We start from the raw sequence: 24,895 nt of genomic DNA, 5'->3' as shown, positions 1-24,895 counted from the left end.
AAAAATCACAATTTTATTGGCAAATATAAATAATTTCATCTCTTTCACATTGCTGACATGTTATTTGGTATAGACTCTCATTGCGCCATCTACACTTGCAAGTCTCTTTAACTTTACTCGTCTTAGTAGAGAATCCTCGTCCACAACATAACGTGTCGCAGTTAACTACATCTTCACAGCGCCTCCCAACGGTAGAAGGACAAAAGTTCGGGCTATTCTCGAGATACAACAAATTTTTCCTGCTTCCTTTCTTTTTGAGTTGGTAGTTATTACTCGATTCAACTTTGATGGCGTTGTGGTAGTGATTTTTTAATTCTTTGACTATCGTATCGAAGGGACGGATTTTTTTAAAGCAGGTTTTATATGTGCAAGAGCCTAAAATTGGAATAAAAACGAATAAATACAATAGATGTTTTACAAATAATTGTACAATTAAATATATTGTTTGAGGAGCAACAAACTAGTTATAAAAATTTTAAATCTTGTTCTGAAGCTATTTTCTTGTTGTTTATTTCTTCAATAAAATTTGTTTAATTTATTAATGTTTTATATATTGAGAACGATTTCCAAAGTGAAAATCGAAATGTCAACAATAAACTTATTTTAAACTTAAATTGTAGCTTCTTCACAATAAAAAATAGCAATTAAATTTAAAATTGTTTATAAATAATTATTGCTTAGTGGAATTATACAAAACTGTGTCATGCATGGATTTCGACAATTTATGCATCAATTACAGTTTCTTTTTAACTGCCTTTTTTAGTGCACTTGCATATATTTCTTGGGCAACCTAAGTTTGTGCAATTTAATCATAGGTGTGGGCCCTATCTATCAGGCACTACATGAATAATTGACTGTACAACATGAGTGATCGCATTTGATAGCAATTTTTGGTTTTTAGTACATTATAAAGTACTTGTACATGGCTGCAAAATTAAGAAGAAAAGCGAACGAAAAAAAGTTAAAAAGTCCTAAAAAGTTTGACCAAGACAATGTACTAGCTCACAAGACATTATTACACAAGACAAGCCTACAATGGCACAAATTCACTTATCCAGTTTATTCTCCAAATTTGGTCCCCTTTAGGAATGGAAAAATGATGAAACATTTTGTCCCATAAATCGGAGAAGGCGACGAAAATAAAAACACAACTGAAGAGAGCGGCCAAACATAAATAATTTAGCTCTTTAGGCCTAGAAGGCCCATGGCTTGGTTTGTTTTCTTTTCCATTCTTTGCTGTTTGCTGCTTTATTTTTCTAATTTGGAATTGAAAGTTCTTCTATACCTTTTTCAATATCCTACCTAGTTTTTGGCCTATCTTTCTTCTTCTTCCCCCATATTTCTTCTGTTAGTAATCTCATGATTGGCATCCTTTGGATAAGTCACAACCATCTCAGTCTTTTTGTGATTTTATGATCCCTATGATATTCGGTGCTCTATACATCTTCTAGCTCTAGTTCTATATTTGGTCTTTGATCCATATTCCATTCAATAGTTTCCCTCCAAATATTTGCCTGAGGACTTTTCTCCACACTTGGAGCCTGACTTGTTCGAAAGTACTTGTTTAAAGTAAAAATACAACGATTGCCAGCCATAATTCTCGCTTCGATTTTTTCCCTCATATTTGGTCTCCATATTTCTTACTGTGTTCCGTAGAAGTCGTGTTCCATCTGTTTTAAAAAGTTTTGCCAGTGTTCCCTTTTTAATTGTCCAATTAAATCATTCGTTTCATTTGAATTTTTATGATTCATTTATAGTGGTTCGTTTATAGTGGTTTTATGCCTGGCGTGTTTTTTGTTTTAAGTATTGTAGAAAGGTTTTCTTCTTTTCTTCACATTTTGTCTTCACTTCCTCTCTAAACCATGTGTTTTTTTATATGTTAGTGTATCTTACTTTCCTCCCTCTAAGTGATTCTGTTGCTGCGTTAATTATGTTCTTTTTGAGTTTTTCCCAGCTTTCCTCCATGTTATCGTTTTCTAATACATATTTAATTTCTAGCAATCTTCTCTGATATCAGAAATATCGAGAATGAGGAGAAAACAAAAAAAAAAGAGATGAACGAACTAATAAAAACAACACACGTTCAGAAGGACACATGGGCAGAATACTTTCAATCCCTATTTGCTAAAGGTGACGATAATGAACTATCAATACCAGAGGTGAGGGCAAACAAAGAAATAAATATTGAGGAGAAAGAGGTAAAGGAAGCATTAAGGAAATTTAAAAACAGAAAATCACCAGGAGAGAACAGAATACCAAACGAAGTCCGAGAGTAAAGAGGACCAGATCTGACCAAACAACTACTAAAACTAATCCAAATAATAATACAACAAAACAGAATTCCACAAGAATGAAGATCAAGCATCCTAATACCTCTCTTCAAAAATGGAGACAAATTGGGCCCGGAAAACTACAGAGGAATTAATTTATTAAACACAACACTATAATTAACAACTACAGTGATAACAAATAGACTGAATGAAATTATAATACGTAAGAAAGGATACCAGTAGAGGGGCGTGGACGGAAGGTGCATTAATACAAACGGTTAATGGGGTGGAAAATAAAGAAATGGGTGTCAATGCTGCTGCTAAAGCTTATCAAATTCCTAAGAGCACTCTTAAAAGAAGGATTAAAAAACAAAAGTTTACGAAGGACAGCTTAGGGTTTTCCTCCATTTTAGGAAGAGTAAATGAACAGAAGATTGTAGGCCACATAAAAAAGTTACAACCTCATGGGTTTACTCCTTGCAGATATTCAGTGAGAATCATGGCGTTTGAACTTGCTGGAGATCAAATTCCTCAAATACCTCACAAATTCAACAAGGAAACTAGAAAAGCTGGTTATGTAAACTCTTTTCTTTTAAGAAATTCTACTTTTACTATTAGAAAATTAGAAGGTGTATCTGTATCCCGAGCTAAGGAAATGAACACGAGGTGTATGGAAGAGTACTTTAAGTTACTCGCAAGTGTTATTTTGGAAAACAATTTGTTTGAAAGCCTGGGTACATTTTTAACATGGACGAAACCGGGCGTCAACTAAACAACAAGCCAGGAAATGTTGTTGCCATTAAAGGTTCTAAAAATGTAACTTCCATTACGTCAGGGGAAAAGGGTGAAACCGTTTCTGTTCTAGCTTGTGCTAGCGCTGAAGGTACATTTCTTCCCCCATACTGCATAATGAAGGGCAAGAGCTTGAAAGTTGAGTTCATGGACGGGATGCCTCCTGGTTCAGTTGTAAAAATGTCACAAAAATCTTCTTATGTCACTAGTGAAATTTTTCTGCACTGGTTAAAAAGTCATTTCCAACCTAGAAAACCAGACGGGAAAGGACTTTTCTTACTTGATGGTCACACTTCACACACCAGTTCCTTGGAAGTCCTAGTGTACACGGAGCAAGAAGGAATCATTTTGATGAGTATTCCACCCCATACTTCGCACTGGTTACAACCTTTGGACCGATCCTTTTTCAAATCACTTAAGTCCTACTTTTATAGTGCTTGTAATTATTTAATTACAAACAATCCATCCAGAAAGATCAATTGTCTGCAGTTTGGAAAACTTCTCAACTCTGCATGGACCAAAGCTGCAGGTGTACAAGACAGTGTGAGTGGATTTCAAGCTTGTGGCATAGTCTCTCTAGATATGTCTGTAATACCAGCCTACACCTACCTAGAGCCCGATTCCTCCGGTGCAGTGCCCATTGTCCAAGTATTGGCGCACACTTTCGCTAGTGCACCAACCGGCGAGGTTGATCCTGTTGCCTCCAGTGCAGAACTTATCGGCCAACACGTCAATGCTGTAACTAGTGTGCCAACAAGTGACACTGTTGATTCTTCTGTCTCCTGTGCAGTATCAAGAACTCAATTTGATCTTGCTAGTATCCCCAGTACTACTAGTAGCCTTACACCGCCAAAAATGACTCCTTATAAACTTCTAGAACATATATCACCCGTCCCTTCTCTCACGCAGAAAGCAACCGTTAAGAGATGTTTGACGACTGTTTCAAAAGTATTAAATTCAGCTCAGAACATTGCTGTTGTAAAAAGGAAGGCAGTTGAGCAAGCAATGAAAGATAAACAAAAAAAGAAAAAGAAACAAGATCAACTGAGAAAAAAAAAATTAAAACAAAAAAGAAGTTTCTTAAGCCAAAAAAAGAACCATCTGGCAGAGTGACACAGTTAGAAAGTTCAGATTCAGAAAGCTATGATTCAGCAGATCTAGTCCAAGATGACGGTATGTCAGTAGAAGAATGGGATGAAGATGAATGTGTGGGATGTGAAGAGGCTTACAATGAAACTACAAAAAAAAAGACTGTGTGAAGTGTGTACAGTACAGTATTCTCGGTGGTTTCATGAAGGTTGCTCTAGATTTGAAGTAAAATGTGACTTTTGCGGTACCGGGGAAATAATGTCACAAAAAGGGAAGTTTCCCATTAATAGGAAGATTGTGGTCAAGAAAGCAAAAGAATGGACTTGTTTGTTTTTTTTTATTTGGTTATTGTAACATTTATTATTATGTAAAATATACATATTTTTTACTTTATACTTGGTTTGTAGTCATTGATCCTACTTTTTACCCCTGGTCCATCTCTCCTAAGCTACTGGTCCATCTCGCCCAGAAACGTCCGGGTGAGATAGACCATGCAAAGTATTGGAAAAAATGCAATGTAACCTTTATTAATAATATTCAATTAGAAAGTAAACTCTTAAGGGTATAAAACTAAATTCTTTACCAAACGCATAAATAATAATGTTAATGAGTTGACAAATATAATTTTAGTGAGCGTCCAAAGAAATGTGGTCCAACTCTCCCGGACTTACCCTATTTAATTCTTTGGTGACTAGCAACCAAAGATATTAGACTATAATAAACATACAAAAGACAAAGTAAATGAAATGCTTTTGAAAGACAAATTGTAAGGAGGATCTTTGGATCTATCAACGAGATCCAAATATAACAATAAGCTTTGCTAACTATTTAAAGTAACACCCGTTTCAGCGGTCAAAATTTCAATAAACCTAATTGACTTCAAAACTTAAAGGTGAATGGTGCATAACCGTCAAAATTGGAGCTGAAATTACAGGAGCCTCAGGTCCAATTGGCGTTGGAGCGTCATTGGAAGAAAAAGAATTTTAAAAATACTAATCTTCATACTTTTTAACAGATAATAAAATCACAGTCATCTTTCTCAAAAGTTTTAAATACGTATATAATATGAATTACCTGATAATCCGTGACACTTGCAAACTTTTTCTTCATTTCTAATCACAACCCTTATTCCAATTTCACTATTATGTCTAAAAAGGCTCTGATTAACATCACCTACAAAACACATTTAATTATAATACAAACATGTAAATAACTAAAAAATACATTACACACTCAATAATTTAATATTTAAAATCTAGATTTTTTCAATTTCTTTTGCATGATAAAAGAGGTATAATATTTGATCAAAGAATTTTTTAACAGTTTATGGGTATATTTTATTCTTTGATATCAAAGATAGGTTTCCAAATGCTGCCAAAATATAGTACCATTGTTTAAAGAATGACAGTACTGTGCGAATTAATGGAATAATAGGGTGTTTTAATGAAAAAACAGTTTATTTAGAAAAAAATTGTATTTTGACAAAACTATAAAGATAAACTTAAAATCAGTTAGTAACAAATATGTCCCCATTTAGCTACAATTACTGCTTTTACCCGTTTTGACATAGATTCTACGAGCTTCAGACAATTCCCAGATATCCTTTCATCTTGAAACCAAACCGAATGGCCGCTTCTATCATTTCTCTTTTTATAGTACAGTGGGTTTTGCGCAGTCTAGCTTTGCAAATGGTCCATAAAATTTTAATGGAGTTAAGGTCTGGTGAATTACCGGGCCAGTTTAAAACATTATAGTTCTTATTTTTGAAAAATTTTATCATTTGCTTTGACTTGTGACAGGAAACAAAGTCCTGTTGAAGAATCGTTCCTCCTTATGGCTGACATTTTTGAAGTTCTTTGTCCGAACGCTGTTCCAACATAGATTTGTATTTTTGGCTATTCATCATACCTTCGATTGGTACCAAGATCTAACCCATGTATGAAAAATATTCCCAAACTTTTTTTTGACTGAATGTTTTAGGGTTTGATCAATATGAAACGGTGTAAGATTTTCACCGTCAGACTTCCTGACGAATTTCTACCGCTATCCGTAAACTATAAAGTAAGTTTCATCTATAAATAGGACTTTTCTTCAGTCGTCTACAGTCCAATTAGGGTATTTTTGGCCACAATAGCCTTTGTTTCTTCATTCGTTTAGTTAGAAGCTGTTTTTTTCTGTGGACGCATTGCCCTTCTACCATTCTCCAAAAGTCTTTTCTGTACAGTTGAATGCAAAATCACTACACCTGATGCTGCTAAGATCTTGTTGGAGCTCTTGACTTGTTTTTCTAGGGTCCAATTTGTTCTTTGGAAATAAAAATCTTTTATTTGCTTGTGTTGTATTTCTTTTTCTTCCGCATTTTCCTAACCTTTTCACATCCATTGATCCCGTTTCTCGTTTACGCTTCAAAATATTGTTTACTACCCCCTGGCTCATACTCCATACATTTTTGCGATTTCTCTTTGTGACATAGAAGTGTGTTCACTTAACGTGATAATCTTTTCACGCTTTCTAGACATGAAAAGGAAGTGAAGGATGAATTCCTATGAGGGAATTAATCGAAACAAACTCACTAATTACGGAAAACAACACAAAATAGTACAAAACAACACAAACTTGGGAGATGTGGGAAATGTCCTAAAACACCTTCAAATAAAAGAAGAAGCAGAGAAAAGTAAGGTTATGTTTTCATTGCTTGGTTAGTTGTAAATGTGTGGACAGTGTTGCCAACTGTAAATATTGAAAAATGTCACAATGATTCCATTGATTCGCATAATACTGTATGTCTTATCATCGTAATTTCTTATGTTGCCACACATATGGTTTGTACAATTTCATTGTATTAAGTTCTTTCACTGTTTTATAACTCGAGCTAATCGTATCTATGTATTTGTGTTCTTTTATTGTTCTATCAGTTCTGCGATAATTCTGTGCGATATCTCGTTACATGTTTCTTCTCTCATCTTTTATTTATGTTGGAATGTCATCTTGTTGAAAAAAATTGTCCAAAAAAGGATTCAATACCCATCTGTACTTGTCATGGCTAGTTCCATTTTTTTTTTTGGCGAAATATTCACAGAGCTGTTGTTCAAATTAATTTGCGTGTCTGTAGAAACCCGCTCAAAATTGATCCTAATATTATAGGTACTTGGCTTCCATGAGTTCTTGAATGCACTGGAATAATTCAAAATTCTTTTTTTCAATTGAATCTCCAATTTTCCAATTTATCTGCCATAATTCAACTCCAAGATTGTCTCGGTCTACCTTGTTTTCTTCTAGTGGACGGAGTCCATTTTACTATCTTTTTTATCCATCTATGTTAACATTATCTGTGACGGTGATTATATTAACATCACGGCCTTGTAAGTCACTATTTAGAATATTTAGGTGTTCGAATAAATTCAAGGAAAGCTAACCTGAGAAAAAAAAAAGGAAATTTAAAAATTGATTTTTATATTCCGAATTATTATCTTTGAAGTACATCAAAAGTTCTGCTCTAAACTGAAAAACTGTTTTCCAGATGGTACCTCTAGATAAAGAAGATTTACATAAAAAGAATCTATGTCTTCACAAATTTTTTTGAAAATGCGAGTTTGTAACGCTCTTTCTTTGATGGAGTTTACAACTTTAATATCACTCTTTAAAAGACAATCAATTTCGGGAGGTTAATTTTGGGAGCTTCTCGGTGTAAAAAATAGTGTAGTTATTTGGCATTTGGTATTATTTCTTGCAATTTAACAAAAGACCAGATCAATGTTCTGTCCTATCCATAAAAGTTTCAAACAAACACTTTCAGGCAGTCTCGGTTTCTAGGGAAGAACAAAATAAAATATCTTCTGTTGTGCCATTTTTTCCATTGTACCCTATAAATGTTATAGGCATAGTTGAAAATTTCTGTAGATTTATCCATCTCTAGAGCGAAGTACGAAGAATTTGTGATGTTTTCAATATTTTCTTCTCGAATATCCTCTGCCATGAGTGGTATGGTTTTTATTTTTGCAGCCTCTTCTTCGCCTATTAATATTTTCACCATCTTAACAGCTAGAGGTAGAATCAGTTTTACCAATTTTATGCTTACTGGTTTTTGCAATGCGATATACAACTCTAGAGCTTGCTAGTAAGGCTTTTTTGTTTGTAACGGTGGAGCATGAAAAAATCGCTTGTTGATTGTGAAGAGAACTTAGCTTCCTTACAAAAAACTTTGCAGACTCCCGGTTTTTTTTATGGTTGCTATTTAAATGCCGAAATAGTTTCGAGCACATCATACTTTCTGTTGACAAAACTTCTCCACATATAACGCACTGTGGTTTATCCATAATAACCAACAAAACCGTATTTAAAATACTCATCACTGTACAACCTGTTTTTAATTTTCTTATTTTCATTTCCATACGTAAAGGGTTTTACCGATCTTTTTAAAAACTTATCCCTGTCTAATAAAATAGTAAAGATGAAAAAACGAAGATAATACAAATAACTTCCCAACCATTTTACTACAGCAGGACAACGCAACGTTTGTTATCTAATCATCTTTTTCCGCTTAAATAAAGTCGAATTTACAATTCCAGAAAAATCAAGGCATTCTCTTGGTTAAATACGGAAGGAAAACGTAAGAAGAAATTGTGTCTCAGGTGGCGCACTGGTTTATAAATGGCGCCAGTAAAAACATTCTTCTCTATTAAACAACTGTAGCAAATCTTAGACGGGTATTAGATCTTCTCCTTGATATGGCAATGTTATTAAATGGCGAGTGAACTGGGTATGATAAGACAAGTGGGTCGCCGATTAATTTTTTTTGTCCAAAGGGGTCCCCGATATAAGAATGTTTGGACAACACTGATGTATATTGTTATGATTATTTAATAGCCACACGTTCTGCATAGCAAAGCGTAATTTCAATAATCAATTTTACATCGATTTACAAAATAGAATAAACTAAGACTCGGTAAAGTAAAGACGTATCGTTATTCTTCGTGAATTTTTCTTAATTTTTGTAGCTTGAAAGCACTTTATTTAAATTAGTTATTATTATTGTTTTCCTATTGTTAATTAAAAATTATTTATAGCAATCATAAAAGTCATTATTACTTCTTACCTTTCCTCCTAAGTTGAAAAAATCTATATGTCAGATTTTTCGCGAATTTGGTATTATCTCCACAACCTCCCCATTGCCAATTAGAAGAATTGTCAGACTTTCCATGACTAGCACATTTACAGTTTTCTAATTTTCCGGCAGCACACGCCTTCGCTACCAGATTCATAAAAGCTGACGCGGACAAAGAGTGCATAAAAGATGTTTCTCGATATATTTTTCGAAAATATTTTCTATGACGTAAACATGGCCACTGTTCATATCTAAAACAAAAATTTTGTTAATTTAGGTTAAACAGTAGAAGCCACAGACTCAGAAACCTAGCGTTTATGTTCCATTATTAACTAAAATTCTAGCACATAGACGATTAGATAATTATCAGTTAAGGGAACTAGCTGCATTTGGAAAAGGATTTGTGTAAGCGTAGACTAGAACTACAACTAGAATCACAAACAGACTTGAATATGTAAACTTAAATATTTCGGAAAAGAAATGAAATGTGAATATGAATAGAGCAAAGGATAAGACAAACAAATTTCTGAATGACACAAACGATATATATCTATACAGACAGAGACAAAGAGGTTACCGCAATTTTGATAATAATAAGAACCAAAAGGTTTTGTCCACTAAAAAAATCTTGAAAGAAATGGCTAATTCTTCCACGACCGGACTCAACAAAATGGCACACGTATTGCCAAAAAAAGAGAAAGGGTTCTTGTCAGGACTATCTCTGACATTGATCACCATTAACGTAGAGGGCATCCCCAAAAACAAAAAAGAAATACTTGGACACCTTTGTAGATAATGCAATTGCAATGTAATCTACGTCAAGAAAAATCATATACATATTAGCACATATACCTCAGATCCAGGAAAGCAGCTACTAATGGAACTTCCCCATTCAAACCTCGGAAGCCTAATCATTTATGGCATCTATACAAACATCATCGTAACCTTAGTTGGCACTACAAGTCATTGTGGTATAGAAATATAACATCAGAACTAGGAGAATATACAGTCACGTTCATGTATAAACCGCCAGGGCGGTCTTTAATTTTATACTGGCACATAACTTTTGGTCTCAGAAAATAAAATTTGTTCTGGGCAACTTTAACAGCCATTATATCCGATAGAGATATAACAATATATATTCCTACGGCAAACTAGTCGAGCAATGGACAGAACAACCTCACCCTGCAAAAACTACCTTTCTTCCTAAACAGTAAGACTTTGAAGTTACAACCCAGACCTATATTTTGTATCCGACAATATTAAGTCAAATTGTATCAAGATGGTATTTGACCCCTTCCCTAAATCACATTAACATGTGGGAATCAAGGTAGCTAGAACCCCTACCGTTCCATTTAGAAGAAGGTTTAATTTCAGGCAGGCCAGGCCACATTAGCTCAATTCTCTGATGATAAAAAAGTTAATGCAGTCGACACAACACCGGAGGCCGAATACAAATGCCTCTTTGAAAAAGAACATTTTAGTGAAATACCATCAAATGCGGCTTAATATTGCTCGGGTGCTGAGCGGGGCAAGAATGAAAAAAAAATGGAAAGAGACTTTAGGTAGAATGGACATGACGTACAGCAGCAACATAGTCTGAAATACGATAAAAAAATTAAGTGTAGATCCAAAGAATCGACGAGACATAAGCAACATAATTGTCAACCAGGTAGCTCACCAACTGATATTAAACGGCAAAACCGACAACACAAAAACTAATAATTTCCCGTAATATATTCTTATACTTCAACTATAACTTTTTGTATTCATTGGTGATTCTACTTTTTAATTTCCTTTACTCTTTCATCATCTGCAATATATTTTAGTTTATTTTTTGTTTTGTTTTATCAGATCCTCATTATAGAGTCAGAGAGGTTATCGGAATAAAAATAAACTCGTTTAACTTTAGACGACAACATGAGGGTCTGCATCTAGATAGAGTGTAGATCTCATCGATTCTAAATATGCAGTCAAATCAGAAAGATAAAAAATACACACACACACACACACACACATATATATATATATATATATATATATATATATATATATATATAAATATATATATACTTATTAAGAGAAAGAACATTAAATGTATCCCAGTAAATACAACGTTTTTGATTAGACAACCTGAAAATTAGAAATGCAATGTTAAGAAACATCTCAGGTAAGTGTACTATTTGTAACAGTATGGCTTAAACCTCTATTTGAATTTAAAATCTCTTGTTGACCCACCAATTTTTCAATAGATCCAAAAACAGTTTTCTTTCTATTTCAGATACATCGGAAAAGTATCAAAACAACAGCAGTGCCAGCACAAATCCACAGCTTTTAAGTACAGAAAATTGAAACTAAGTGAACTTGCAGAAGTCAACAAACAAACTCATTAAAGTTCATTAAAGCTATAAGGCAGTGGCATTTTAAACTTACCGATAGTAAACGACTTTATCTGAAGCGATCCATCAAAAAACTTGGAGACATTTTGGTGAAGGGTTATCCAAATTTCAACGTTTCAACGAAAGTGTTTCGAAGCTTAACCAAGATTAAAGAAAGGTTATCTCGTATCAGTTATACCATACTTAAAGCCAACAATATACAAAATATCAGTCGGGAGAAGTTAAAAGACGTCAAGAATTTTCTTGAACTTTATTTTGGAGACAGTTGGCTCCAAAATTCAAGGTTGAATTACTACAAAGCACCTTTACAGAACATGGATCTATCAAGCGTACCTAACAACGAAGACTCATTATGTGGTCCACAAATAATGAAAATCTGTACTATAAAATAGCACTATCTGTGTAATTTTAATAAAATAAAATTAATTTTGACAAGAATGACTTTTGATTTAACTAGACTCATTTCAAATGATTTCAAGACAGCGAAATTTGTATCAAATTAACCAAAGTTACAGTATTAGTATCACAATCGCCAATCTTTATTTTTCTTTTTGATTTTTCTTAATAGATACTTGACAGACTATAAAAAATGTGTGTGAAACAAAATCTTCATTATATATTATAATATATAATGAGGATATATAATTATAATAATTAGGCAAATCGTAACCGAAATAAAGCTACCACAGAATTTCGCGGTTCTTTTTTCAAGGTAGAGATTGGTGACTTTGATAATAGGTGACTCAAAACAATGGCAAAATAATATATCTCTAAGTAGAGAACGATATAAAACAAGAACCTTATAGACCAGAGGCTTTATCTAGACTTTATCTTAATTTATTTTTAAACATAGACAGAAAAATACTTAAAACATATTTAAAGTTTAATATGTATAATATAAAATATTAAAATGTTTCTTACTTAAAATGATTTATGCAAGAAAGCACAGTCAACTTTCTATAGTCTCTAATAATTTCAGGCAATCCTGTTCTTTTCAGACACAGCAGCTTCTGATGCTTAAAGCTCCTTAGCCATCTACAAAGTTCTCTTTTGTTCGCTGTAGCACTGTATCTAGTGCTATTTTTTGTATATACAGCTGCTATAAAAGAGTTTCTCCTGCTAGTCTTTGGTATCTTTCTATAACAGAATCAAAATACAGTGTTTAGTACATTAATACTAATGGAATAATTTTAAATAGGATTAATTATTAGAACTAGATTATTAGAGTATATAAAAATTAACATGAATGAATGTTACTATTAAGGCGAGTTTATACACGCATGGATTTGCTGGCGCCAGTCGTCACGCCAGTCCTGTTTGCATGCCAGTAAAGGTTTATACTAGATTAATATTTTGGCACGCCAGTTCCATTTTTAAATTTGCACAGTGAAATATTTTTTTCAATTCCGACTGGTAGTGGTCGTTTACACCACTGTCCCTGTAGGGTGTCGTTTAATTCTAAAAAGTAGTATTGTTGAAGAGATTATTAGACGTGTGGAAAAGAGAAGAGATGATTAGCCGTGTGGAAAAGAGAAGAAATGATAAGCGGGTAGGCCGAATTTGGATTAGAAACTGGATTAGTACAATATCCTGGGAACTCCATTTTTACCTCGTGAACTGCTCATTTTAAGTGATTGTTGTGAAAATTGCTTCACTATAAATTTAAAAATATTATCTTTATATTATAATAATTATTATAAAAATATTATAATTTCAAATAACCACAATACACAAAGGTTTACCAATACACAAAGTTTTAGGCCGCTATTAAATTAAGTAAAATAATGTAGAGCTGAAGCCAAGAGAATCATAAAAAAGGCAAACAAGAATCCTGACAGAAATACGTATCTAGCATTAATAGCAGCACAAATCTATCATCGATTTAACCCTATAATTCAAGAACTTAATAGCATACAAGACACTTCACTAGGTCCAGACGACATACAAATACAAGTTATTCAAAAACTTTGCATAGAAGTAAAAGAGTTTGTACTCCAAATTTTTAATAATATTTGGTCACAAAAATCATTTCCAAAAATCTGAAAAAGTGGCATTGTTGTCCCTATTATTAGACCAAATAAATATAAATTACAACCAGAATTATATCGTCCTATATCACTAACATGTTCTTCGTGTAAACTTATGGAAAAAACAGTCAACAAAAGATTAATGTGGAACATAGAACACAATGATCAACTTACTATCAAATAAGCTGCCTTTTAACCAGGTAGATCTATAAACAACATCATAGATCGGGAAAACGCTATTCACGAAGCTTTTAAAAATAATCCAAAATGTTTGGCAATTTACTTTGACATAACTAAAGTATTTGATATAGTATGGAAACACTGTATATTAAACAATCTAAAAAAGTTGGGATATCAAGAAAATATTTTGACCTACATAAACAATTTTTTAACCCAAAGAAATTTCAAGTACGAGCGAATGCTGCTATAAGGATCAATTATCAGTCCTACTCTATTTTTAATAGAAATAAACGATATAATAAAAATCATGCTCAGGCAAGACTATACCTATATGCTGATGAACTAATTCATTACATCAAAGGCAAAAACGTTAATCGTATGGTGTCCATATTTCAAGAACACTTTAAATAAACCAGTAAGGTAAAGTGGAATAAATGTGATATAATTTTTAAATAGTTCACTTTCATGCGGGTAAAACTTACATTATAATGGAACAATGATAAAACAAAAAATGTCCAATACTTCAAATATAGTTATTAATTGATCTTATCTTTCATATACATGCAACTTTTTTTTTGAAAAATGTTATGCATGTGTTTTTTTTTAATTATGTCAGTATATCATATTTACCTCGAAGTTTGGGGTAAATGTAAAAATCCTGTATACCAACCTATAAGTACGATATTTAAAATGTTACGGAGCAAAACTATAAAATTTAAAGTATAAAGATTAATTGTACAGAAAACCAATATTCTAAAAAAATTAATTATCTACAAAAACATACTTTATTGGTACATAAATAAAACAAATATTGAAATCAAAAAATGAATTACGAAGATAAATTGTAACCTTTAAAATTAACAGAGAATATAAAAGAACCGCGTCTATTGACAGTTGGTTCTGGCAAAATCAGGACGATATCACTTTGGTACCACAGTGTCCTTGTCCTCCATTACTGGCCATGAAAACGCGTTTTTTGCAAATCGTGTCAACTTTACTATCCAACCATCATCGCATGACTCTGTAACCATTCCAACAAAATGCTTTATTAGTTTTTTGGTGCAATATCTTACTGGTACCCAAGAATTAGGAATTACAATTTGGTCAACATCTTTAATGGTATTATCATCTTGAAACTCAAGCCAAAACTCTTCATAATTTTCGGAATCCATATAAGGTGGAGATGCAGGTTGCAAATCTGTGTTGCTTGACGAAGTTGATCTTTTTTTTATTTATTTTAGCTAATTTTGGCTACTGACTATAACAAGTTCTCAAATGATACGTTAACACTAGGTTCTTTTATAGTACTTTCTTCTTTTGATGTAAAAGTCACTGCAGTGTTATCTGCTGATGTAGAACCCACTACAGTATTGTCTGCTATCGAATTCCCGTTAACACGGATAGTACTTCGAAAATCGTTCCATCTTTTTAGTACTTCATTTGGTAGAACATTTTTTTATTTGGGAAAATTCCAACTTTTCGGAATCCACCCTCTATAACTTCTATTAAAATAGCTTTTCCAAGTTTCGCAGAGAAACTGCGAATACATTCTCTTTGGCAGTTTTTTGCTCACATGCTGTCTTTGCCAAGATATTAACTTGTGATTGATTTTAGTTTAAATGACCGAAAAACAAACAGGTCTAATGTTTGCAAAAGATGACTGCTGTGTGGTGGTACTTTTAATATAGTTATGTTGTTGTACATACACACAATATAACTATAAAGAAAAAGTTAACAAATACTAAATCAGACTTACCTTGTGAAATATTAATTATACTTAAAGATTAGTAAAATCACTTCTACTGTGAATGTTGGGTTATGTTACAATACATTGCTTACACGCTGCTTACAGACCAATTTTACGCATCTTTAACCGTTGTAATGTAGATGACAGCACTATATTTTAATATGTGCTAAATCTGTAAGTCATCGTCACATTTCCCTATTATCATATTTACCTCACTTTACCTTAAATTAGTTCCAAGTACCAGTTTTAGTTTTTGTTCTAATAAAACAAAATGTATAATATTTTCAAAATAAACCTATCGAGGAAAAACCAAACCTAACGCTTGAGAAACAAAATCTTTCCTATAAAAACGAAATAAAATTTCTAGGAATGATATTTAATTAACAGTTAAATTGGAAAAGTCATATCCAGCAGTTATGGACTTTCATGTTAAAATCAATTGTTAAAATACCTAGCTCACAAAACTTGGGATGTCGATGGTAAAATACTGCTCATGGAATATAGATCCTTAATTCGTTCCAAAATTGATTACAGATGTGTTGCAAATACATCTGTCAATACAACGTTAAAACCTTTGGATACGTTACATAACATCCTCCTAAGAGTTATACTTGGAGGTTACAGAACAACTAAAATAAATAGGTGAGTCAACGCTAAAGCAGGCAGCTATTAACCCTTAATTACAGTTCTAACATCATCATTCAATCTTCGCTTATCCACTGCTGGACATAGATCTCCCTCATAATTTTCCATCTATTTCGATCTTGTGCCTCTTGCATCCAATTCCTATGACAACATTTTAGATCGTCAGTCCAACGTGTTGGTGGACGACCTCTGCTTCGGTAGGCATCATCTCTTGGTCTCCATTCCAGTATCCGCTTTGTCCATCTATTATCTGTCATTCGAGCCACGTGACCTGCCCAGTTCCATTTCAGTGTTGCTACTCTCTCTACTGCATCAGCCACTCCTGTTCTTTGTCGTAGCTGGCGATTTGGGATCTTGTCTCGTAGTGAAACGCCCAACATAGCACGCTCCATCGCCCTTTGACACACACGGATCTTTTGAACTATTCTCCTTGTCATGGTCAACGTTTCCGCACCGTAAGTTAACACTGGCAAAACACACTGATTAAACGTTTTTCTTTTAAGGCATATTGGTGTATCAGACGATTTGAAAATATGGTTCAGCTTGCCGAAGGCTGCCCAAGTCAGTCTTATACGACGGAGAAGCTCAACGGTTTGGTTATCTTTTCCTATTCGAATCTCATGACCTGGGTATTTATAGGCCATTACCTGGTCTATGGATCTTGTTCCTACGCATATATCTTCGCTGACTACAAGATTTGTCATCATCTTGGTTTTAGATATATTTATTTTCAATCCCCCTTCTAGCGAGGAAAGGTAGAGCTGATATAAAAGTTCTTTGGCCTCATCTATCCTATCAGCTATTAGTACAATATCATCTGCAAACCTTAGATGGCTAAGCTTTTCTCCGTTTATGTTTATGCCCTTGTCGGTCAGTTTTGCCCTTTTACATATATATTCCAAAAGCGTCGTGAACAGTTTCGTATGGTGTCCCCCCCTGGCGTACTCCACGTTGTATCGGGGAGTTCTAACATAACTGTAAATAAAAGAATTCCAATAAATAACATTTTAGATATATCCATGACTGATGACTCTTCAAAGTTCAGTCTCCCATATGCCCACAGAATCCATCATTCAATTACTACTTAACTAGCAGCAATTTCCACCCTTCTATCAACAAAAAAATATATCTCGATCTACACCTTTGATTGCAAAAATTTTAATAGTCAATGTGAATTGCAATCTATTACAATTCCAAAAAATAGCAACAACTAATCTTATTATGCAGCACTTCATAGATCTACTTAACTAGAATTCCACTATATTATAGTGGAATACTATAACTAATATTAGAACTGTATGCAATTTATCAAACAATATTGAACAGAAATGCAAATATGAAAAACAACATATTAATCGTAACAGATTCTATGTTATCACTACATATAATCAGGAAAATATACACGTAGCATCCATTAGCTTAACTAATAAAGGAAGAACTAAATAAGTATGGATCTAAAAACCTAGTTCTTAAAGCACCTGTTCGAAAACTGAAACAATGAATGGAAATCCACCCCATCAAAGGTTCAGGAGAAAAATAACATTGGACCATGGCAACCACCCCAGGTATCCAGACCCAAGTAAATAATTATTTCCATTTTACGATTTGGACATAAGTACCCAGTTTTGTTTTGTTTAAATACTTTTAAATTTAAAAAACACTATCGATAATCTACTTTTGTTTTTTTAAGCAAAGAGTAAATAACTGTTGCTGTTCCACTAATAATCTTATTAGGTTAAAGCGGATTTTTTTTTAAACAAAAAAAGATCAAACCTGAGACAGCAATGCCATCATTCACAGACCTATCACCAAAATAAAATAAGTCGTTTAAAAAAAACTTGAAATAATACCTCCAATTGAGGTATTAATTGCCATATGGTTTTATTTAAAATTATCTTAAAATTATCTATGAACAGGTACCTTTGTTCGATTATCAAAAAATATTATTTTTTTGAAGGTTTAGAAAATATGTTGAGAGGAAAGGTCTGAAGTAATGTATTTCGAAAAATTAGTTTATCTCAATATTTGTTTTATTATATTTGAAACACTTTAATTTAAACTTCTTTCTTATTTTACCGTACAATTTTGACGTACCCGTTTATAACCCTTTTAACGCAATGAAAAATATTTAGGTTTTTACAGTATCAGTGTTAATGATCCCATATACTGCAATCATTAAGTTTTATGAGTTTTGAATTATCAGCTAAATCATTAAACAAATTAGTGAATTTGGTAGTAATATGGGAGATGATATCAATCAGAACATTATACAAAGGTGGAGTACTGATATGGTTAATTGCCTTAGTATAGGAATTTGTAAAAAATTATTCCGATATAAATCCAATATAGCAGATAAGAATTAGCCTGTTTAATGATCTAAAATACATAATCAAAAAAACATAAGAAACTTGGAGAGTGATCAAAAATTAGCATTATTCTGTAAATGCTGTTTTTACTTAAACTACAAAATTTTAATCCTATTTGATTAAGTTATCAAACTTAGGCCTTCTTAGACTTTTCCAAGTAGAAATTTGTCCACACGAGATATGGGACAGAGGAAACAGTAGACCCAGACTGCAGAGTTATACCACTAAGGGTCGAGAGTAAGAATATTCAATAGTAGAGGAAATTTAAACATTTCTATTCCACTAGGAGAATATATCTCTATATTATAGTCAAAGATTTTTTCAATTTTGCAGTGTGCAAGATAAATTAACATGAGCACTTTCGATTTGAAGCAGATTAATATATCCACATATCCAAGCAGCCTTGGGGGCCCTAATAAGCCCTAAGGTGGACACTGGAAAATATACGGTAATGCAAGAGCTAATGCGCTTACCAGAATCACCTAGAAAATACTTTGGTTTAGAGCCGGCCGTGGGAGTGCCAAAAAGCATCATTTACGACCGGAAAAAACCGTGATCCGAAAGCAACATAACTTTCGCCGGTAAAATATACACCTGTAAAATATATACATAGTAAACACATGGCAAAATGTATATTAAACGCCAAAATGTATAAATATTTTATACACCTGTATAAAATAGGACTGTTTCATGTTGACTTAAGCTGTAGACTCTGTAGCAGAAAACCTGAAACAGTCAACCGTATCTTGCATGACTGCAAGGCATTATAGCAGACTGAGTGACTCGAAAAGTTGGAGACCTGTTCAAGTTGGTACAGGGTTACAGAATCTTGTAAGTTATTTAAGATTTTTAAATTTTCCTTTTATCTGATTTAACACTAATGAGAATAAATACGGACTAAGCACTGTGTTCCGATGCAATCCTACATTTATATAAAAATTTTTTAGTCTCCCACATCTATCCTAATACATAATTACTTCCTTATACATATTCCTCACAAGCTTCATACACACATCATTAACTCCTTTCTGCATGAGCGCCCACCACAGAACGTCTCGAGTAACTTATCGTATGCTTTCTTAAGATGCATGAATATCACATAACCGTTTGTGTATTGATTCCTATATCTAGGATGAACATCGATTCCATTTGTTAAAGAAACAAAAAACCTAGTGATATATTTTAATTATAAGCTTACATGGAATACACACACACACACTAAAAACAACAGAAATCTACTATGAATTGATGGTTTGATGGTTTGAAGAATGTAGTAAGAATTGATGGTTTAATCTCAAAATAACCCTACGGTTATATACGAGGGTTATTGACCAATAATAACCTATGGATTTGTGACGTGGTGGACAAAGACGCATCAAGTGGGAGCAATAAAGCTGCTAAGTAATACACAAATGCTAGCATGACTGTATTACGGGGACGATAAAAAAACTCCTATAGCAGCGTTGGAAGTTCTGCTGAATCTTCCACCACTTTATATCTTTATACAGAGTGAAGCTTTATTCGTGATGCACAGATTAATACATAGTTAGCAATACGTAAGCCAGACGCATGTTGCTGATAAGAGAAAGCTAATCGATAAGCTAAAAGCAGATATCGTAATAAGGCAACCTATCGATATAACAGCTACGAGATATACTTCTGACAATAAATTCAAAATTAATGTATTAGGTAGGGAAGACTGGAAGGAAGGTACACTGATATTTTAAAAGCTCCGAGGGTGTGGGTGCCGGTATACTGGGAACAAAGCAAGGGATGCATTTCCCGGTAAGTCAATCGAAGGATGCTACAGTTTTACAGGTAAAAATAACGGCGATCCATCACTGCGTGGAAGAAATAGAAAGTACAATTCTGTATAGGTCAATTCTAAGCTAGTATGGGATTAGTGGGTGCCCTAATCGAACTAGGAAATTGTAGCAAGGTTATAGTAGTATAGATACCAGGGGACGGGGGTTATAAGAGCAATAAAAAAACAAATGAAATGGCCAAGCAAAACTTATTAATGTCACTCATTGGACCGGAAACCGGGAAACAGTTTGCGGCGTTGCAAAGGCAGTAACAAGAACAGCTACAAGAAGGTGAGTAGCACATAAATCTACGGAATGGTGAAGGAATTTACCAGGACAAAGACAGACGTAACAGTTTATTATAGAAAAGTCGCCAAAATTTACAGCAGACCTAATAAGCAAATACAGAAAAACAGTCAAAGCCATATTGGGTTAGATTAGATAATAGGGCACTGTAAGCTGAATATACAGTTAAAGTTAAAGGGATTGGCAGATGATGATCTATGAAAATTCTGTTACCTAGAGGAAAAAACAGCAAAGCAAATTTTGTGTCAGTGTGACAGCCTGGCAAATGTGCGGTTCTTTACATTAGGCGAAAAAAGCCGCCAGGAAAGAGCTACATGAAAGGTTCAGTATCGAAGCTAGTAGACCTTTTAAAAAGGATCAGGCTAGAGAATGTAATCTAGGATTAGAGGACCACAATAGATCTGAAAAGGTCGAAGTGGAATAGGCCAAAAGCCACCTCACTGAATCTATTTACCTATCTATTTCTGGTATCAAGTTAATCGAATATATTAATTTGTATACGCTTCTGCGTTAGCTTTTGCTACTGCTACTTTCACTTTCTTTTTTGCTGCCTTATAGCTTTGAAAAAATGTGTACGGCCTATTTTCTTCAGCTCTTTATTTTATTTTCCCAACTTTTTTCTAAACTTTGTTTGGCTCTTTATTCTCAAACTTTTTTCCTTAGTTCTTTCAAAATATTTTAATGACTTATTTTTCTACGATTTTGGACCTGAATAAACTTTCTTTATTATTTAATATTCACAATTTGATTTTTTATGGTCCTCTTTGTTATAGTATTCTGATCTAATCTAATATGATCTAGCAATAATATCAAACAATGGGAAAAAATTTAAGAAATAATAGATATATTGTTAGAAGAAATAGAAAGATCTAAAAAAGTGACAACAAAGTATTTATAAGCCAATATATTAATCTAGAAACAATCTCTACGTTCGAATATAACTATATAAACGTATCAGAGGAAAGAAATATGGAATGTATTAGACATACAAATAAAGCGAATTATATATAGTTTAAATTTGAAGGGCTAGTTGATGTAAATATAGCTCTTTCAAGTGAAGCCTTAACCTCCCACTAAGCAAGACCGTAATACATGGTGAAGAGCTTCACGCGGTAACCCTGTTATCATAAAACATTTCGGGTCTAGACCGAAAATATTCCTGGTATAATTCCCCGATAAATATTCCTGGAATCAATAAGCAGCAGTTTCAGTACCAGATTGAAGTGTATAACTAATGATCTTGGATAATAAGAGACAGAACTGGATCAGTTTAACTGGCTTCTATCTTGTGACTCATCAACTTGTTTGGGAGGCGTGAGTTTTTAATTCCAAAAACCTAATTTTCTTTCTTTAAAAAGTAACAAAATATATTGGTACAAGACCAGAAAAATAGGTCTTTTTAAATACTTTAACCGTTTCGATAAGTTATCCTCCAAAAGTGCATAGTTTTCCCATCATTTGACTTTGGATCTGGAAAATTTAGCATTCGACGAAGAAGAGCTAACCTATAATAAAGTATAGCTCGGCATCATATTACTACTTATTCTCAAATTTTCAACTAAATTGATCTTTTCCGAAAAAAATGCGAGGTGAAAACCGTCGTTTCCTAGACTAAATGAAGTGACGCTGGGCAGGACATTTAGCGACACAGAACAAAGGCAGACTAAGAAAATCACAGAATGAAGATATTAACGACGAAGAAAACTATAGGGCGCTCTCAAAAGAGGTGTATTGACGACAGAAGAGAAATAGAGTAATAGTGGATACATAGAAATCAATGAAAGGAAATGAAAGAAATAAAAATTGGTAGATACAGGCTAAAAAAGAAGAACAAGAGATACTTGAAATAAAATGATTTTGCTGAAAAGATAATTAGTATCTATAGGAACTTATAATGCACGCATACAATATATGGAAGACAGGGAAACAACAGTAGAATCATATTAATTGTGTAAGAGTTAAAGCAGTTAAGAGAAAAAAATATTAAAATGGATCTACATCAGAAAACATTATTTTTAAACATTAAAAAAAGGCAACAAAACTGGTAATGATTTACCTAGAGAACAGAATCGAGTAGTATATCAAAGTAGGTCATAGTATTTAAAATATATGTTTAAAAAAATAGGGAAATTGAAAAAAAAATATAGAATTATCAAATTATATATAAAGGAAGAGAAAAAGAAAACAGATATAAACAGATAAAAGAACGAAACATTAAAAAAGATGGTTACAAGAGAAATAAAAATAAAAGCAGTACTTTCGATACTCCGAAAAATAAAAGAAGTACTTTTGAAAAATAAAAGCAGTATTAGGAGTTTTTGAAAACAGAAGAGAAAACTAGTCAAGAAAACACTTCATGTAATATGGAACAACACTCTAACCAAAGAAAACAAAAAAGGATTTTTCTGACTATAGTGCTAAATATTATCACCCTACATGGAGCGAAAGTATGGCCAATGACAACAATACGAAATAAAATAAGAACTGTTGATTTGGACTTTATAAGAAGATGTCTACAAATCACCAGAGAGTATCAAATAAAAACAGAGGAAATATGTAACAGAATGGAATTAGAATGCTTAATTACAAAAAAGTTGGAAAACAGAGCCCTGCAGTGACACGGGCATTTACAACGAAGGCTAGATCATTTATGACCGAAAAGAATATTGGACTGGGACCCGCCGGAAAGAAGACGGAGAGAAAGACCTGTTACAAAATGGAAGACGTTTATAAGAAATGCTATGATAGATAAAGACCTGAAAGAAGGTGATTGGGAGACTGGGAGAATAGAGTGCTGTGTAGGACAAAACCGGGGATCTCCTGATGGGAAAAAGCCGAAGAAAAGAAACAAGAAGAAGCAGTATTTGAGATGTAGAGTAGAAATATCTGTAATATAATAACACGATACGATTTTCCGTAAAGCTGGGAAATTAAGAAACAATTTCAATATACCTACCAAATCATTAAAAATTAGATCCAAATTGATAAACGAATCATGGCTTTATCTAGTTAAATATACAGCCTAATTATTGAAATTTAAACTGTGAGTAGCAGTGTGATAAAGATTTTGACATATTCATTTCCACGCAATACATTGAACACTAGAGAATACTCTAATAGAAGAATGTGGATAAAGTAGGGCTGTGCCTACTATTTTCATATTCCCTGTAACTCTTTTCTAGACTCGCATATAGTCTGTTGACATTTTTAAACTTTGTTAATTAAAAAAAAATAAATATTTACAACGAAATACGGATTGCGTATACGGAATACGTTAATACGGATCGTTTTATTGGGATTTTTTAAAATACGGAGTCGTTGATCTTTTAACACTCATGGCATTCTTAATTTAAATAAAGCCACACCGCTCTTTGCATTATTGTCCCAAAAAGGACCCCGCCTAGATTTGATAAAGCGTCACTCACCTGTTGCTAGGGGTGCCACTATCACTATCTATCAAACAATAAACTAAAATAGTCACCATCAGACATGTCAGGTGTTTTACCGTCAAAAGTCTCATCATTGGTGCTACATGTCGAACTTCACTTGACTGAAGTATCAACAAATCTTAAATCTTTAAATGCCATTTATTACTCAAAACAAATATGCTCCGTTCTGCTGCGAAGGTGTGGCCAACAAAAAAAGCACAGTAAATTTTCAGATAAAAATTTATGGTGAAATGCAGTTTCAGTCACGTCGTCATACCAAAATATTGTAGTATTTACTGCATTATTGATGAAAAATGTAAAATAATAAATAAAACAATGAATATACAAGATCAATAAACGGTATCCCACGAAAACAAGTTTAAAATCATTAAAAAAATTATTTCACAAGCGCCAAGGGGATTTTTTTTTAATATAGTATTAAAAATTTTTTTAAGGACGTCTTTAAAAAATTTAGTATTTAATTAATCAGATAAATAAGTTGTACCTATTACACTGTTAAAATGTAGAAAAAGTATAATAGAATCACGATATAGAATAGAACCCAGGGTATGAACATTATTGATTTTTAGAGAAAGTCATAATTAGACCTATAATATCTACTTTGCTTAGTGTTCTGTTTTTTCGCTACTTTTTTCTTAATTCTGAGGTAATATCGTTCTTGTTTTACTCATATTTTTTCTGATAAATCAAACTCTTTAACTTTAGATTTCAAAATG

General features: G+C 33.1%; 1 protein-coding gene across 1 annotated transcript; it reads right to left on the bottom strand.

Annotated features, from left to right (window-relative positions):
* On the bottom strand, positions 1-24,269 carry LOC140433291 (protein Wnt-4-like). Its single transcript, XM_072521323.1, has 5 exons — positions 24,156-24,269; positions 12,576-12,791; positions 9,247-9,506; positions 5,226-5,324; positions 1-375 (listed from the first exon to the last, which is right to left on the bottom strand). The coding sequence occupies exons 1-5, from the start codon at positions 24,251-24,253 to the stop codon at positions 14-16; spliced, it is 1,035 nt and encodes a 344-aa protein (XP_072377424.1). The 5' UTR covers positions 24,254-24,269; the 3' UTR covers positions 1-13.
* Positions 24,270-24,895: the final 626 nt, after the last annotated feature.

This window comes from Diabrotica undecimpunctata, chromosome 2 (assembly GCF_040954645.1).
Source record: "Diabrotica undecimpunctata isolate CICGRU chromosome 2, icDiaUnde3, whole genome shotgun sequence".
In the NCBI taxonomy this organism is placed as follows: Eukaryota; Metazoa; Arthropoda; class Insecta; order Coleoptera; family Chrysomelidae; genus Diabrotica; species Diabrotica undecimpunctata.
The sequence above is the reverse complement of the archived record's forward strand: the minus strand, read 5'-3'. Positions and strand labels throughout refer to the sequence as shown.